Here is a 20,053-nt window from a genome sequence, read left to right on the forward strand (position 1 = left end):
CTGTGAAGATTTTGTATGGAGCTGGTGAGTACATGTTTGCAAGCCCATGTCTCTGTCAGTAAGTAGGTAGTGTTTTATTAAACAAATTGATATTAATTTGTTTGTGTGTGTGCTTCCCCCTCATGATCCAGAAGTTTTGGGAAAGAAAATCTTCTACCACATGATCTTCAGAGGAAGTGAGTATTCATGTCTAACATTAAGACATACTAACATTCATTTATTTTTAAAGGAATGTTCACAGTATTTTTCTTCCATGTTTTTAGTTAGTTTTAATCCCAGATAAAACAGGTGTCTTCTCACAATCTTTTTTTCTTTTTTTTACCCCCAGCTGATCCAGCTGATTACTGGCAATTTGGAGGAGGACTGCTCTTTATCTGCTGTGTCTGTCACTTATGGAGCAGAGTCATGGACCTTTTGTTGTATGTTTTGGTTTTACTTATTTTCACACTAATATAGCTAGAATTCAGAATTAAAATACATATGTTTGTTTACATATATTATCAGAGCTACAGTGGTGCTCAAAATTATTAGAACACTAGTATTTTCAGCAGTTAAAAAATGGTTTTAAGTCAGTTATTTCCATCTTTTGCTGTAATGTGTCAGTAGAAAATATCAGTTTACATGTCCAAACATTCATTTTGCCATTAAGTGTAATAATCCAGTGAGATTTTTCTCTGACAGCAGGTGATCAGCTGATCTGATCATCATCCAGTCTGTCTGGAATGACATGAAGAAACAGAACAAACTGAGACAAACTAAATCCAGAAGAACTGTGGCAACGTCTCCAAGATGCTTCACGAAACCTGCCTGCGAAGCTACAGTGCTGTTATCAGGAAATATTCATTCTGGAAGTGAACTTTTCCTTTAAGTTGAATATATTTAGGGTGTATTCACACCTGTCTTGTTTGGTTCGATTGAATCGAACTCAAGTTCATTTCCCCTCTTGGTGCAGACCTTTTTGGCAGGTGTGAATACAACAAGCGCACTCGGGTGCGGACCAAACAACCGTACCGAGACCCCGTAAAAATAGTAAATGACTGGCAGCTATAGCTGCCAAACAAAAACCGTCAAATTAAAGTAAAATATCATAATTGAACCCAGGAAAAATCTGTAAAATAACACTTTTTTTCTGTAAAACCTTTAATGCAAATTTCTGTAAAATTATTGTTTTTGCACTTTATTTCAATTAAGATATTTAACTTTATGTTTTTTGTTTGGCAGCCGTAGCTGCCAATTTTTTACAGTGAAATTACGTAATGATATTAATAATAATAATTATTCTGCTTTTTATTTAATAATATAGTTTTAATAATTATAATTATATAATTTAAATAAATATATTTTCACAGTCCACAGTGCAGAAATGATGTCCTATGAGTAGCAATTTCACAATATCATAGTGCACACTGACATACCATTTAATTATGTTACAGTTAATCATGTTATTCTCTTTTAAATTTGTATATAAGTGTAGGCTGACCTTCTCTCCAGGGTCACCTTTTGGCCCCTCCTCTCCCATGTCTCCCTGTCAGAAAAAGCACAGAAAAAGCACATTTTTTATTATTTGAATACATACTGAACACAAGCAGTGTTGCCTCATTGAACTGTTGTTTTATGGTAAAATATAAAATTACAGATAAAAATAACTCTCTTTGGTTAAAAGATGAATCAGAAGTTAATTTACTGTATTTAAAACAAGAGCTAGTGGCTGGCCGTGGGGAGAGGGCTATTGGGCGTGTCCATCCCCGGAATACGATTTCAACCAAGGTTATGTTAGCTTAGCATGCTACTCTCCTATCACTAAATTTCATGCTTTTTACAGCTGTAAACATACATACATGGCTCTTTTCTAACATTATCATGTCATCTGTACCTCACACAGTTTTGTAGTTTGTCCGGGATGTCAAAAGTCATCTAACAGTCCCATCTAAGGATAGCATGCAAATAAATAAATCTCATGGCAGGTATGCTTTGAAAGTTTGCAACCTTGAAAACCTATGTCTGCCAGATTGTCATAGTCTATACTTTCAAATGTATATGAGTAATGTGGTCTATTGTGTAATTTGATTACACACAAACACTGCACTTTAAACGATTAAACTTTTTTTGTTTTCTCCATTATTTTTAACAGAACTAAACATTTCTGTCCTCCCTATGCTGTTCTTTTTGGTGTGGTTGTAATAGTGCTCACCTTATAAGTCAACATGGTTCTTAACTTTTGAAATAATTTGTCAACAAATGCACACGTCTACTGTAATTATGACAGTGATATATTTATGACTGTGAATTCCACTCACTTAACTGTAGGGGATTCGAAAGTCACAAAAATACATTAAATAAACATGCAGTTGCTTTAAGGGTAGATCTATTAAAAAGCAAAGACAGTAAAGGTGAGTTTAAAAATATTATGCAAAGAATGAATCTGTCAAATCTGATTGTAGCCCAAGTAAAATGGTCATTTCTGCAATGAAGTGGTAGTGGTGATAGCACTCTTTTAATTTCCACGGGAAAGTCTGGATTTGAAAAATCTGCAAGTCTATAGTGGGATGGAGTCTACATTTGATCTGTATGAAACTGTCTGGGTGTTTGACACATTAAGATGAAATGGTCAAAAATCGGTCTAAATTAGCAATTTCAAAAGGAAATATTGGTGGAAGCCTGTGGTTAAGGATAAGTTTGCCAACAACGTCAAGATATAATCCTAATTAGTAGTGATCCAAGGCATAAAGAGTAAAGGCCATTGCACACTGAACAGCTTTATTAACACTGTGCTCTTGAGCAGTACCAGGGTTACCATCCTTAAAATGAATGAACTTTCACTGAGAATAAAGAGCTTCTGACAAGTAGCCTAAACATTCTAATACTATGTCTTGTACATTTGTCTGTCTGTGAAAGTCATTTAAGAAATAATCTTTGAAGACACGCATCACAGTGCATAAAATTAGAGAAAGTGTAATTGGAACACTCTAATTCGAATTCCCTTTGTCTTCAATCCTGCATTTGCTCTTTTTACTCACATTCATCTAATATGTCAGATGAGAAGTTGCAGAGTGCTATTTCTTTGTTCAGAATTCACATAAGCCATCTAATCATAGCCTGATTGCATTTTCCACCAATTTACTGGAAAAAGATTCAGATTTCATCTTGAGATACTTCACAAGGTCTAATCAATTTTAAAATGTTCGTTGTTCACAGTTGTCTATCATCTGCCAAGGAAGCAGATGCGGAGGTCAAGTGAGCACTTCAACCTTTAACAGTTTTCAAAGTTTTACTCTTCCAGAGCTTCAGCACTGACTTTAATAATGCAGGCATTGAGTGTAACATTATATTGTTCTAACAGCACATATATGCACATATCCTATCACAGGGGCGTAGTTCAATAACCAAAACTAGCAAGTACAACCCCCCCCAATATTTATATCATGGTTAATGGAAACCTAGAATCAGGCTATTAATTCATATTTAAAAAAAGCCTTTATCAGCGTAACTTTACTTACGAACCGAACGGAACAGTTATCAGCAAAATATGACTGAAGCGCAGTTCATGAGTGGCGCGTGAATCCCAGTAAACTCTGTGTGCGTACACCAGCGTGCTCGAAGTGTGATAACATTTCAAGCCAGGGGTGCCGTAAAGGGGGGGGGGGGGAGGACGATTCTAAGGGTCTGACGATGGAGGGGGGCCCCCAAGGGGGAAACAATTGCGATTTCTACCGAGGGGAACCCCCCCACGGAACGCGATTTACCGAGGGGAACGCGGAATGCGATCTGTACGGAGGGGGAACTCCCCCATCCCCCAGGATATATATATATATACAGGGCCGTCGCTAGGAATTCTGGGCCCTGTGCACTAAATTTGCTATGGGCCCCCCTCAAAATCACGTTCAGTGGGGGGGTATGGGGTATGAGTTGCGATCGTAAAATGTAAAATAACTTTCAGGGGTGGGGGCTGGATTGGGGTTAAAATTTGGCCCAGGACAATTCGAGCCCATCCGGCCTATAAATTCCCCCTTGAATGTTTTGATGGGTCATAGGGCCTTCAGTTGGAGTAAATAAATAAATAAAACAGGCCAGAAACGAATACTGAGAGATATTACTGAATTCACGACAAATGCAACAAACTTAATAATGCTTTTTGTCACATATAAAAACACTTGACAGTAAAGCATTGATTTTGAACTAGACTGCTGGAAAGTTACTGCTAATAAATTCTGCCATCATTTCCTCACCCTCATGTCGTTCCAAACGACTTTCTTCTGTTGAACACAAAAGAAGATTTTGTAGAATGTTACCAAATCCATTTGGTTACTCTTGATTTCTACTGTTTGGACAAAAATGTCTTGAATTTCTCAAATTATGTTCCACAGAAGAAAGCAATTCATACAGGTTTGGAATGTCATGATGTTGAGATGAACAGACTTACAGACTGTAAGTAAGTTTTCATATTTAAAGAATTTGCCACTGATGATTCAAACGCGAGTTTTGAGCAGTGTAGAGTAGCGCTTGTTGTTTGTAATTTCTCCGATCAAAAATGCAGACATGGTTTTATGTTTACGTGGTGCGACGCAACGCATAAAAAGACACTACAAGTCATTATAATCCGTAATTATGTCCCCACTGGATGCAACAAATGCCTAGTTTATAATGTTTTTTTTAATGTTTTTGTCTCGTCGCTCCGGGACACGGCATCACAATATGGTAAGAAGCGTAACATTTCCGTCTCATGCTTCAGGTATTCGGCCAATCACAACGCACTGAATAGCTGGCCAATCAGAGCACACCTCGCTTTTCAGACTGATGAGCTTTTTAAAAATCTACACGTTTTGGAAAGGCAGGGCATAGAGGAGAAACAATAATGTACAGTATGTGGAAAATAATGTTTTTTTTTACCTTAAACCGCATAAACACATTTCATTACACCAAATACACAAAATAATGTTCTTTTTAGCACCATCATATGACCCCTTAAATAACTTCAAGTTAAATTACTGTGGTGCTGAATTGACAAGCCTATTGGTGTTTTCCATTATATCTAATTGTCGTGGCTGTTTACAGCCAGCATCACTAGAACCTTTAATGTTCTCATATCACACGACTGTATAACAATTCTGTGTCACATCTGAATGGATCAAGTGACTTGCGCTGTTTATCGCTTATAAATCGTGGCAGAAGCGCGGCACACGTTCGTCAGCACTGTGCGGGTGACTGATCCCGCTCTGCTTTGACGCACGGCTGGCGGATGCATCGGGTAGCGCTGCTTCAAACCGTCGGAGTATTTGCTTTATGCGGTTTCGCATGTGCTGTAATTTAAAAACAGCACCTAATATTGGGGAGGTCTGCCTCATTTCGGCGATCGGGCCACTACTCAAATGGAATGTCCCGGTGCTCCCGATGGAATCTAATACATACACTGAAAACACAACAAATCATCTAGTAGGTGATCGCGGGCCCCCACTCTGTCACCCTATGCACTCTGTCACCCTTTTCCCCCCACTAGCGACGCCCCTGTGTGTAACTATTCCTATATATATATACAGTATATCCTATGTAAACAAGTAATTGTTAACCATGATGTTACTTTATTGCAGTTATGTTATTTACCAACTTTGCATAGATGATAGCACAAAATACCATTTCACAAAATAATATATAAGCAAACAAACAAATAAATAAACCTTATGAGTGAGCATGACCTGGGACTCTGGTAAAACAGTTCAGACTTCAACCCCCCCAATGTTCAAATCAAAAATACACCCTTGCATCCATATATTTAAACAACAGAATTAGGCTAATCCCAAAACAATAAACGATTCAAAAGCGTGCAAAACAAAACACCACAGAAAAAAATTATTCGATAACTTTGAGAGGGAAAACGTTTTACCTTTTCACCCCGTTCACCTCTGTCACCCTGATGGAAAGAAAATTAAGCAGTGGTAAATATAAAAAGGTTATAAACTCAATCATCAAGGCATACTAAAGCTAAATACTACACAGCTTGGCCAGATTACTTCTGGAGTTAAATTCATTTTCAATTAAGATATGAGACTCATGTTATAGATGCCCATTTTACACAACCTCTGATGTAATGAACAGGGAATGCATCCATTTAAAAAAAAAACTTACTCACTCCCAGACATGCAGGCCTAATACATACACTGAAAACACAACAAATCATCTAGAGATGAATGTCTCACTTTTTCTATAAGGAATAACTGATGATGGGCAGTTGAATTATTGAAAGGTGGTGATGTGACCACGTGCAGAGTCAATTATTCCATTTATACCACGGTTACCACACTTAAAGTCATTGTTCAGATGTTTTATTTCAAGATATTCATCCAGTTTTTGTCCATAAAACACTCTTTTGTGTAGAACTACTTTCTTATGCATCTCATCCAAAGACTCTGTTGCCAATTCCAAAATGATATTTTAGAACTAATAATAATAACTGTCAATGGTATGCACACTAATGCAATTATTAGAGAGAGTGCGAGATTAAGCCTGTGTGAATTATTGTACATGAGTCTGTGTGTCTGTCAATATCTCTCTACTAACTACAGTGTCTCTACTAATAGTGAAACTGTAAGTTTAACTACTTTAAAAACCACGTTTTCGCCGCTACTAATAATGTCAGACCTGGCACTACTTGTAGCTGTGTGTTTGCTGGAAAATAACTGAACAGCTTTGAACGTTCATCAACCAATCAGGTTGACAGCCCCGCAATATAAAGATCAAATAACATATGATGACAAATGATCTGCATTTTATATTACAGTTTTTCTCAGTCGATTTGACACATTTCTCCAAACTCAGGTCACTGTTTTCAAAACAGTTAACACAGTGAGCTCAGTGGTCAGGAAATTTCATACAAATTACAAATCATGCAAATAATTTTTTCAAATGTTTTCACAGTTAATACAACCAACCAAAACTTTAAAATATCTGAAAAAAGGTTTTATACAAATCACAAACATTTATGTACCATTCACCGACCACACACATGGGACTCTCTTACGGGACGTCCCGGCCTTCCTCCAGCGAATACCTCTGGACACTACTCCAAGAAAGCGTCAGAGAAGACGCGGGAAACGTGGGGGTGTGATTGTCAGAATAAAGACCTTCATGAGAACTGGTTCTCTGGCTGTACTCAGTTCTCTGCCTCGGTCACGGGCTATGGTGTTGGACTGCTTTATGGCACTGGAGCTCAGGTCAATTGTGACGGACCCCCCTGCCTCTGCTCCTGCTTCTCCGGTCTCTTTGGCTCAAGCGGAATATCTCCACTTTCGGATTATTATCTGGCCGCGCCGTGAGGGCGCAATACTGCAAACCTCTGTCCTCAGCAAAGCATCTGCTTCGCGCACCATTCTACGCTCCCCAAAAATTGCGCTGATAAACGCTTGCTCTTTGGTGAACAAGACGTACATCCTGAACGATTTTTACTACTGCTCACAACCTGGATTTTCTGTTTATCACCGAGACCTGGGTGAAGGTAGGGGACCTCAGTCCATATTCTGAACTTGTTCCAGATAACTACCACTTTTACAACGCTCCGTGATCATCAGGCAGAGGCGGCGGGCTAGCTATCATTGCTAAAGATTCTTTCAGACCTCGATGCCGACAGTTATCTTCCGCAACCTTCACAAGTGTGGTCTTAGCTTTGATCTATCGGCCACCACATTTAATCAAAGACTTCATAGTAGAGTTTTCAGAGTTTGTAGGGGATTTGATCACTAAACAAACACGATCGCATCTTTATTTTAGGTGACTTTAACGTCCATGTATGTTGCCCCTCTAAGCAGCTAACTCCTTAGTTTTTAAACATCATTGACTCTTTTAACCTGCTGCAGTGGGTTAATCATCCTACACATACTCATGGACATATTTTGGACCTAATTTTGTCACATGGTCTATCGGTAACTGATGTTGAAGTAGTTGATTCTGTCATCTCTGATCATTTTCCTGTTTTATTTAAATTGTCCCTCCCACTACCTTCTCTTACACCTGCATCTGATGGTACACAAGCCCGTGAACATTTGCATCATTTTTGTAAGGATTTTGTCAAGCTCTATATTGAGGTCAACCCTCTTTTATCATTAGAGTCTCTATTATCTGATCTTGATGCTGTAAATCATTTTATTGTTTTAAATACTGCATGGACAGATATTTTAAACCTTACACCTTTTAAGCTCTTTAAGCCAAAATCTACATCTAAGTCGGTGCCATGGGTTGATCATAGTATTCGTTCCTTCAGACAGTCATGCAGAAAAGCAGAAAGGAAGTGGAAAAAGGACAAATTACAGATTTCTTATGAGATCTTAAAGAATTGCCTATCGTCATATCAGTATGCTGTTAAGAAAGACAAGGCTTCTTATGTTTCTAAACTAATTGAGAAACATCACCACACCCCAAAAACTATTTTTTCTGTTATCAACTCCGTTCTAAACCCCCTGTAATTTCTCTTCACTGCCTGTCTTTGGCACTTTGTGAGGATTTCTCTAGATATTTTGGCAATAAAGCTTCAAGTCTGAGGGCCCAGATTCTGGTCTCCGATCAGGAAATCCCAACAGAGATGACTTACACTTGTCCTAGATCTTGATGCTGTAAATAATTTTATTGTTTTAAATACTGCATGGACAGATATTTTAAACCTTACACCTTTTAAGCTCTTTAAGCCAAAATCTACATCTAAGTCGGTGCCATGGGTTGATCATAGTATTCGTTCCTTCAGACAGTCATGCAGAAAAGCAGAAAGGAAGTGGAAAAAGGACAAATTACAGATTTCTTATGAGATCTTAAAGAATTGCCTATCGTCATATCAGTATGCTGTTAAGAAAGACAAGGCTTCTTATGTTTCTAAACTAATTGAGAAACATCACCACACCCCAAAAACTATTTTTTCTGTTATCAACTCCGTTCTAAACCCCCTGTAATTTCTCTTCACTGCCTGTCTTTGGCACTTTGTGAGGATTTCTCTAGATATTTTGGCAATAAAGCTTCAAGTCTGAGGGCCCAGATTCTGGTCTCCGATCAGGAAATCCCAACAGAGATGACTTACACTTGTCCTGTGGACTTCTTTCAATCCTGTCTCTCTACATTTTGTAAAGGAAGTAATGCTTAAACTTAAACCCTCCTTTAGTTCACATGACACAATACATCCTTACTATTTGAGACAAATGTAGCGAATCAGCTCATGGGGAAATATAAATAATTAACCATAACTAATTATGATTAATTATTAATATTTTAGATCCACTGTAGATATTTAGCTGACCACTCAGGGTCAACCGTCTTGTCAATTCTAAGAACGTTAATTTCCTGGTTAAAGGAAATAACTTTCTTACTTTACAATTCTATAAGTTTGTAACGTAAATCTGCATGATTATTGACTCCGGTTATGAGTAAACAATGAACACGTCAAGTGTGATACAAGTAAGGTTTTATTAACTACATAAACACTTAAACTAGTCTAACATACTACATAAACACATTAAGCCGGTCTAACATACACATACACACACACACACATACAGTTGGTATAGGAAAGGGTTAAAGTTTAGCACTAAAGAAAGAGACATAAGGAATGACATTTATGGAACCATTTTGCATATTCAGCAGATCTAAAACCTGAGGGAAAACGTCAGATTCTTAGTTCAAACAAACCGTGTAAAAAGGTGTAACTGATACTTAATGCATCAATTAAATCGACTAAGTTTGATACTTGCGTATGTCTGAAAAAGATTCCTGATGCAATCTTAAGGCCCCAAGATCTTGCTGAAGTTGGTTGATGAAAAAGAGCTAGTTTGAGTCAGAATCACTTGATGAATGAAAAGGACTAGGCCGGAGCCTGGCACGAGCTTTGGTATCCTGGAGCGTTTCTCACATCTTCATCTTAGCATCTCACTGAACCACCGAACAGAGCGGGTCCCTGGAGCCGGGCCTTTAAGGTCGGAGAAGATCTCCGCCTTTCAAGATGGGCTTGTCCAATGAGCAAAATAGAATTTCCGAGCGGGAGGTGGCAATTGCTGGAGGGTTTACGACCCCTTTGTTCTCTAAGCATGGTAATTTGCAAATGGACTTAAATCGAAATTATTAACGATTCTCAGGGCCCTAATATATATTGCCTATGTACGGTATCAGCATATAATATACACACTTGTTTCGATCATAAGAAGGCGAATTCATAGATACTAGACATGAAATAGTTACTTATATGAATGAGTGGTTTATCGTAAGCATGAATAAAAATAGTCTATAATACAACAGATTAAATACAACACAGCAATAATATACACAATGGCCTGAAGAAAATGGGTGTTCATTCACAGAAGGTTTTCCTATGAATTAATTAGTAGAAAAGTCCATTTCTCCTGTGCATTTGTGTCCCTTTGTTTCTGGAGAAAGCAGAATGAGAGCCGGCTCGCATTCCACAAGGTTGTAAATGTATCGGGTTACCATGAGACCAGGGTCTTGTTCGGCGTCCTAGGGTGTTACAAAGTATTTGTGAAATCTAGCTAACAAAATATATATTGTGTGTTGGAGTGTTCCAGATGCTACACAAATATCTGAGACTGTCGGCCCTGGGCTGGTGTCGCTAATAACACATTTTTGCTTGAAGGAGCTGTACCTTCTAGTTTGAAAATTGCCACTGTTACACCTGTACTAAAGAAAACCTCACTTGATGCCTCTATTTAATAACATTTTCGTCCGATCTCCATTTTGCCATTTATTTCTAAGATATTGGAAAAAAATTGTTTTTACCAAAAAGGTTTTAAGTTGGGTTAAATCTTTTCTAACCAATAGACTTTTCTCTGTAAAAATAGGACGTTTTTCTTCTTCTCTTCGCAATCTATCCTGTGGTGTGCCTCAAGGCTCTGTTTTAGCTCCTGTCCTTTTTCTCTCTCCATCTTCTCCCTTTGGGTTCCATTTTTAGGAAACAAACATAATGTCTCATTTCATTGCTATGCCGATGATATGCAAATTTATATGCCTGTGTCTAGGAAAAATAAGAGTTCTCTAGGCAACTTAACAGCATGTCTTGAGGATGTGAAAGCTTGGCTTGCCAATAATTTTCTTTTTCTGAACTCAGACAAAACAGAAGTCATTGTTTTTGACTTCAGACCAATAAATCACCTTTAAATCAATTAATCTCTCCCCAAGTACGGAATCTACGTCCGATCAACTTCACCCCTACTCTCCCACCAGAGGCCTTAGATCCAAAGATAAGCCCCTCCTTCAGATACCCAAAATCCGGCTAAAATCGAGGGGTAACTGAGCCTTTGAAGTGGCCGGCCCGACACTGTGGAACAAGCTTTGCCAAAAAACATCTAAACTTCTGGAAATGCATTTTTTGTTTGGCTGAATTTAAGATCAACCTGTACCAGAATGACTGGAAGAAAAAAGTATGGAGAGGCCTGGGACAGCTCATGATCCAAAGTATTTCTCTCAAATATTATTCACAAATCTGTCTAAATCTGTGTTAGTGAGCACTTCTCCTTTGCCAAGATTGACACCATACACGCTGTCTGCCATCTCCCCTGTACAGAGAAAACCGGGATTCATCCGTGAAGAGAACACCTCACCAAATTGCTAGACGCCATCGAATGTGAGCATTTGCCCACTCAAGTCGGTTACGACGACGAACTGCAGTCACGTCGAGACCCCGATGAAGACATCGAGCATGCAGATGAGCTTCCCTGAGACGGTTTCTGACAGTTTGTGCAGAAATTCTTTGGATATGCAAACCGATTGTTGCAGCAGCTGTCCGGGTGGCTGGTCTCAGCCGATCTTGGAGGTGAAGATGCTGGATGTGGAGGTCTTGGGCTGGTGTGGTTACACGTGGTCTGCGGTTGTGAGGCCGGTTGGATGTACTGCCAAATTCTCTGAAACGCCTTTGGAGACGTCTTATGGTAGAGAAATGAACATTCAATTCACGGGCAACAGCTCTGGTGGACATTCCTGCAGTCCGCATTCCAATTGCACGCTCCCTCAAAACTTGTGACATCTGTGGCATTGTGCTGTGTGATAAAACTGCACATTTTAGAGTGGCCTTTCATTGTGGCCAGCCTAAGGCACACCTGTGCAATAATCATGCTGTCTAATCAGCATCTTGATATGCCACACCTGTGAGGTGGATGGATTATTTTAGCAAAGGAGAAGTGCTCACTAACACAGATTTAGACAGATTTGTGAATAATATTTGAGAGAAATAGGCCTTTTGTGTACATAGAAAAAGTCTTAGATCTTTGAGTTCAGCTCATGAAAAACAAAAGTGTTGAGTTTATAATTTTGTTCAGTGTATTTATGATTATATTTATTTGTCCAATTACATTTGAGCCCCTGAAAATGTAGGGACTGTGTATAAAAATGGTTGTAATTCCTAAGCATTTCATGTTACATTTTTGTTCAACCCCTTAAATTAAAGCTTAAACTCTGCACTTCAATTTCATCTTGATTGTTTTATTTTTAATTCTGTTCTAGTGGCATACAGAGCTGAAATTATGAAAATTATGTCAGTGTCATATATCCACCACTGCTGTAAATGTCTGGGCCCGGTTGCATGAAAGTCCTTGAGTAATTTGACTTAGGAGTATCCTTGAGGGGAAAAAAATTCCCAGAGTTAAGGGATTTCTTTAGGAGCGTTGCAACAAACGTCTTAACTGTCACCCTTACCTAAGTGTTTATACTAAGCGTTTCACGGTAGTTTCTGACCACATACAGCAATGGGCACTGCGGTTACTATAGTTACCACATCTCACAATAAACATAGATATGTATATATCTATGACAATAAACAGAACATATCGAAATACAAACCTAACCTAACTAAAACACAAACAGACATTAAATAAACAAGCGCTGCCCATTTCTGCGCTGCTTTGTGTACAGTCGTTACCAAGGAAACCGCTTTGTTTCTGCAGTTAAATCGCCTCCTGCTGACTAATGATGGAAAATTTACCAAATGTGAAAATTTACGCTGCAAACACGCAGGGTTGTAAATGTGAACAGGTGGATCGACAAGAAGATAATGCATTATAAAAATCTAAACAATTAAGACATACATTACATTTATATTGTTATTTAATTAATGTAATAATTGATTCATAATAATTGTTTAAATTAATATAATAATTGATACAACTCATCCATTTTCTTAAAAAAAAAATTAAACTTTTTGTTTTGTGAAAAATTGTAAGTCATGCTTTTTACAGTCATTTTACAGTTTAATATGTTACCATAGTCATTGCCCTACTGTGCTCATATGATATTTTATTTGTGCAGGTCTTAAAAAATATATTAAGACTTACATTTGAGTTTAAAAATCCTGCAGATACTGAGTTTAAGATAACTTGAGGGAGCTGTTTTGGTCCCTAAAATTTATTAAGGTGAAATGGTTACTAAGGACTTTGTAGCAACGCTTAAGGGAACACTTTGATAATTAAGGGGAATACTTAATGACAGCCTTAAGGTTCCTTAAGTTGACCCTTAGGATTTTTCTTGCAACCCAAGTTTCACTAAGGGTTCCCTTAACCTTATAACTAAGGGATTTCTTAGCTTGAGGGCTTTCATGCAACCGGGCCCTGATCTGTAGTTATCAGAAAAGGTTTGTTTGCAGTTCTTGCTGCTAAAGGTGGCACAAAAAGATTTTAAGTTTAAAGGGACAATTGGTTTTTTCTCATGGGTGATAGATAGCAGGTATTGGATAACAATTTTAATTTCGTTTAGATATACAATATATATATACAGTGGGGCAAAAAAGTATTTAGTCAGCCACCAATTGTGCAAGTTCTCCCACTTAAAAAGATGAGAGAGGCCTGTAATTTTCATCATAGGTATACCTCAACTATGAGAGACAAAAACTCCCTGTTGATGCATTAGCATATTTGTGCATCTACAGCTGAATGTGTTTTATAATGAATAGAGAACATACCTATAGATTTGATGTTAATATTTCCTTTTAATAAATGCATTACTAGAAAAAAATGCAGTGCCTCATTTTGCAGTAAAGTTGAACTGTTTGGTTAAGATAATTCTGTGTTTGGATGGCTGTACTAATTGTTTTGAGAACAAGTATATTGCATTGAAGAAAAGAGTCAAATCGATTGAGAAAAACTGTAAAGGATGTGATAATCCAATAAAAGATCATTTCCAATAATTAGATAATCTATTTATTTTTATTTTAATATTTTATTATTATTATTCTTTAATATAAGACCCTTTTTAATATAAGTCGCAATGGAACTTGTAATGAGGATGAATATTTTTCTGTAAGATATGAAACTGATCTTGTGATCTAATGAAATCGTGCACGACATGTACTACAAACCTTAACACCAGGGATTCCATCTAATCCTGGCGTACCCATATCTCCCTATAAATAACAGAACACAATGTGGTCTATTCAGCGCACCTCTCTAAAGAGAATTATGTGACTTCTTACACAAGGATGCAAACATCCACATCTACAATCATAAGCCATGGACATGACAGTATAAATAAATAAGTAAATAAATAAATAAAACCTCATACTTATGAGCAGGTCTGGTCTTGAATCAGCTACTGTTATCTTGACACTTTTCAGTCTTTTCATGACATTCAGTATCTTTAGATTTGTATTCATGCTCTTTTTGGCTCTTTTTTTTGCCATGTCATTGATGAAAATTGATGATGCAGGAATCACTGAATCACATTTCTGAAACACATTTCTTCATATTTAGAAAGACATTTTGAACTGATTCGCTACTAAAACATTTCTTTCTTATTGTTCACAAATTGCAAAAGACGCAAAAGCTATTCAATCTCCTAAAATTAAAAAATTAAATAAAATAAAATAATAATTAGAATTATATGCCCTTTTTTCAATTGCTTTTTTGTTACAAGTCTGAACAAGACATTTTGTGAATTACCTGCCCCCATGGTCCGTGTAAATCAGGGTATCTTCCGATCATTAGTTTTTTAAATTTAATATTGAAATCTGAAAAATAAAAAAAATAAAAAAATTTGTTCAAACAAAACGAAAAATCAAGAATTTGGCATCATTTTTCGTTTTTACGTTCAGGGGTAGAAAACGAATAAGCAACTTGAATATTCGATCTCTACATGTGGGCGGGAATGAAACGCATAAGAATGTATTGTAGACAAGCGCAGACCACTATTAATTTATGTGAACATACGTAGTTTTAGACAATAAACTGAGTTTATTTAATTAATATTGAGTATTGGCCAGCTAACTGATGGCATACAAAATCGTTATTTTTTCTGCCTACTAAACCAAAGTCACAGAACCGTTGTGTGACTGACTCGCAGCAGGCACATTATAGAGTGCTGAATCATTCCTGAATGAATCAGAGTCTTTGAAAAACCCATTATTATAGACAACAATGCAACTACCAATTATTATAGACAGCCGATTTTATTCCCAAATGAATGAATGAAGCATTTTGAACGAAGGCTCCTTTATTAACACAGTGACTTACCGCCACCTAGTGGCGATATTACTTTCATAATTCAAGTATCATTTCATTTTATTCATATTTCTGTATTAAAAATGTTGTATAAAACATTAATCTCATTTCATTATACATTTATTATTGCTGTGCAAATGCATGTACAGCCGTCTGATCAGCATTAAACTTAATACATCTAAAAGCATCTTCAGATGCAGGTTCTATATCACTGAATACTGATTTAATTGGTAACAGCCTATTGACATATTATTCTAATTTATTTGATGTAAGAATTTAACATTAAAGATGACATATAAAAGGTAAAACGTAAAAAAAAAAACTGAAAATCAGTTGCCACTTATGGGAAAGTTAATTTCTGACACTGATGACACTGGCTTATTGTTCGAAGTGTTATTTCAGAGTTTGGATATGTTCTAATAACTCAAACAAGTTCACCTTCAAATCATGATGTCAAATTCACATTTCACTAAATTCAATTACTGAAACAAGCACTCTGACGAACAAATAGTCCCATGCCAGTGGGATAACAACATATGATTTCCTAAATTTCTAGAAAGTGCTCTATGAATAAAACTCAAAAAAGAAAAAAAATATAGATGTGCTGTGAAGATAAATTACACAAAGTCATTTCTTTTCATATCTGTCATATTATTTAAGTTCCTCCTTTGTCTAAAACGCAGCGTATTGTCTAACACAAAAGTTATGACTGTATGTTCACATAAATTGATAGTGGTCTGTGCTTCACTACAATACATTCTCCCCGCGCTGCAGTGTGTTGTGCAGCTTTGCCACACAGATTCTGATAGTTAGCTATAATAGATCAGGTGGTGTGCCAAAGGACCAAAGGAACTGCCTCGGTACGGTTTGTGTCAAACCATTCATTAATCTGTCTGTTTGATGAAGAGAAAGAGATAAAATGTAGTAGAAATAAACATGTTAAGAATCAATAGCGGAGTACTTAATCAGGGTATTTTGTATGCCATCAGTTAGCTGGCCAATACTCAATATTAATTAAATAAACTCTGTTTATTGTCTAAAACTACCTATGTTCACATAAATTAATAGTGGTCTGCACTTGTCTAAAATACATTCTTCCCACGCTGCAGTGCATCGCGCAGATTTGCCACACAGATTTTAATAGGTGGTTAGCTATAATAATTCAGGCGGTGTGCAAAAAATGTAGGCTAGTAGGTAGTTGTGAGTGCAGGTGCAAAGTAAATTAATATTTATTAAATAAACTAATATTTCACGGGTAGGTTGCAGAATTTATGCCTACACATAAGAAAGCTCTGTCTAGGCGATGCGGTTTGTGTCAAGCCATTTGTTAATCTGGCTGTTTGATGAAGAGAAAGAGATAAAATGTAGTAGAAATAAACACGTTAAGAATTCATAGAAGCGGTGGACTCTTATTATGTTTTTGTAGGACTTTTAAATGTTTGGTTGACCAATCAGCGGAGAGGGGCGTTTCATTCCCACCCACATGTAGAGACCGAATATTCAAGTTGCTTATTCGTTTTCTATCCCTGAACGTAAAAACGAAAAATGAAGCTAAATTCTTGATTTTTCGTTTTGTTTAGACAAATGAAAAAGAAAAATGTGCCGTTTTTTAATTTTTCAGATTTCAATATTAAATAAAAAAAATGAATGATCGGAAGATACCCTGATTGTTCGACACGGACCCTTCGTATAATTCATTTTCTTGTTTTTGTCTTCAAAATGGAAAAATATTTATATTTTTATACGTATATTTAAACTCCTGGGCATAATAAACGAATTTCAGGTGTTTTTCTAATTTTTTTTATTTTGTTTTCTACACACTCACACTTTCGTCATAATAAACCAAAACGAAAAATTAAGCTTTTCGATTCACAAAGCACATTTTAGTACAGAACTACCACATTTTGCAATAAGTTTGATTGCATCATATAATAATTGCTGTTAATAGTGTTCATCGTCTGTTTGATTATGTCTTTAATTGATTTTTCCATACATTTCTGCCATATATACATTAACTGACAGTCACCACTGATAAGCTACCACTAAAATTAAACTTAATTTGCTGTGAAGTTGCTTTGCAACGATTTGTATTGTGAAAAGCACTATACAAATAAACTTGAATTGAATTGAATTTTTGAAAAAGGGGCGTAGAGGTGTTCTTGGGGGGCGTTTGGTTAGATGAGTTTACACCAAAGATGTATGAGTTATTACTTGCAAAAGAAAATGTTCTGCAATGCCCTAATGCTGTCTCTACACTGGATTCCTCAAAGCAAACTTTCCATATCGATTTTTCTAGTAACTATTGTCTGTAGTAACAGAACATCGGCATCTGCATCCATTACTGTTAGAGCGCTTTCAGTGATACAGTCACTGATTATAATGGGTTCTGTGTGCTTTGACGCAACGTGTCGCGTCATTTGCGTCCAGTGTAGTATTACCCATAGATATGTATAGATGCCCCATTCGACAGCTCCAGGCACATAGATGTGGCCGCCATCTTGGAACAGTCAACTTGACATCATTCGCCATACTGTAGGTTCTCACAGAGCCGTTGAGCCGTTCTGTGCAGGATTGTGGCATCTTTCGAATATTCAGTGATTACTATGGTGAATGACATCAAGTTGACCGTTACAATATGGCGGACGGCTTACATACAGTATAGCGGCCCATCGAAACAGTCGCTAATGAGACATCTACCTATATACAGTATATCTATGGTATTACCTGCCAGTTTACACCAGTGCTGCTAGACTAGACGTTGTATAATTTCCATAGCAATGACTCTTTAATTCAGTGTTTGCTCAGCTTTGTAGCGCAGCTGCCGATCTTCCCTTGAAATAGTAGGCTACGATATGATTTAAAAAAAAAAAAAAAAAATGTACATCAATGCTTCTTGTTTGCTTAATTGGTTGCGTTTTTTAACACTCTAAACACTCTATTTTTAAAATAGGCCTATATCATGAATCTCATGTGGCATTCAAGGACACGGTGTTTTAAAATTATATAGGCCAGGCATATAGGCTAATATGGGCTGTTATGGGTTAAATACAAGCTTTTAAAATAAAATGTTTCTAAAATGTTCAAAAAAGCATCCATTATATAATATCCATTTCTGATGCCGATAATTAGTTCACAGCTCAGGTTTCACTTTCACGTGGAGTGAGGCTCTGGGTATTATCCCACTCTATGCGTGTGCGCTCCGCTCAGTCGAGTGCTCTACTCATATACCGTTCATGCTCATCAAGTCCACTCAAAAATCGAGCCCACAGGAAACATCTATGTAGTACAGTATTGTTTCTATTTGCAATAGCCCTACTGTGCTGTAACATGGTGTGGTATATGGGCAACTCTGGTAACTAGGGGTGTAACGGTTCACAAAATTCACGGTTCGGTTCGATACGATGCAGTGGTGTCACGGTTCGGTATGTTTTCAATACAGCAAAAAGAAAGAAATGCCAGAGAAATTTCCTTGATTTTTAAAAATTTTTAATCATGATTTATTACGGTGATTTGTTTTGCCCTGTTTGAATCAGTTGGAAATGCCTGCCTAAATGCTGCAGGGATAGCTTGAAGAGTGTGTTTATCTTCTTGTTTTGATAGTGATAGCTATTGATGGTAACAATATTTTTAAAAGCCTCAAACTGCCAAGAATGCCCACAACAGATATCTGTACCTACAAACTTCTGAAAAATGAATTTGCCAAGTCTATGAAACCTCCTCCTATAAAACTATATACAATTTTAGGGGAAAAACTGCACAAATAAATTAATGTTCACACTTTATTTGTATTTAGTCTTCATACAAACAAAAAAATTTGAAATCACTGTCAAATAAATGTAAAAGACTCTCAGGCTCACCTTAATAATATGAATATATTTAACTTTAAACTAGAACATAGGCTGATTATTCTTATAGATTGAAAGAAAAGTGCTTCAACCAGGATAACTAACATAAAAAGTGCTCAGAGTTGCTGCTGAAAACAAAAAGAGAGCAACAACAAAAACATGTTTCTGGAGACGGACTCATTCTCCGCCAGCAGGAGGCACTTCTGGAGCAGTAGTAACAGTGGTTTCCCCGGTAACGGCTTTACACAATGCAGCGCTGCGCTCATGAACGCTTCTTTATCAGATAAAATGAAAATGCCATCGAAACTTTTCTGAAGACAGTTGGTTCCCTTCAAAGACATTCATATAAAACACCTGCGCTGCGTTTTGATTTTGAAACGTGCAGTGCTCATGTTTATTCAACGAAGTCAAACGCCACAAATACATCAATGTATGGGAAACACTGGTAATGTGTATCAAAATATCGTAAATGTGTTTAAAAATCATATCACCTTTATTGAAAAAAAAAATATTGCCATATATATTGATATTAAATGATTGTCCAGCCCTAGTTACTAGCCATATTGCAACGAATGATCTAGTCCAGTCTAAGCCTGACTGGAGCAGTGTCTTTTTCTTTTGGGGCTGTTACTTCGTTTTGGCTGCCTTGTTGAACGCAGTGCAACCCTCTACGCACACCTTGGCAATATAATCACCATTGGCTAATACATTTTTTTGTTTACTCGCCAGACTGATATACTATTTTACACA

At 37.0% G+C, this 20,053-nt stretch overlaps 1 protein-coding gene across 1 annotated transcript in view; it reads right to left on the minus strand.

Moving 5' to 3' along the window:
* The window catches only part of LOC107558967 (collagen alpha-1(XXV) chain), a 268,638-nt gene that overhangs the window by 103,953 nt on the left and 144,632 nt on the right, over positions 1-20,053 (minus strand). Inside the window, exons 8-9 of the mRNA XM_016242681.1 lie at positions 5,879-5,905; positions 1,481-1,525 (exon numbers count right to left, since the gene is read on the minus strand). Of these exons, the coding sequence (XP_016098167.1) occupies positions 1,481-1,525; positions 5,879-5,905 (72 nt within the window). The remainder of the gene's footprint in view (positions 1-1,480; positions 1,526-5,878; positions 5,906-20,053) is intronic.

The sequence above is a fragment of the Sinocyclocheilus grahami genome, unplaced genomic scaffold, assembly GCF_001515645.1.
Source record: "Sinocyclocheilus grahami isolate Dianchi unplaced genomic scaffold, SAMN03320097.WGS_v1.1 scaffold668.1, whole genome shotgun sequence".
Lineage (NCBI taxonomy): Eukaryota > Metazoa > Chordata > Actinopteri > Cypriniformes > Cyprinidae > Sinocyclocheilus > Sinocyclocheilus grahami.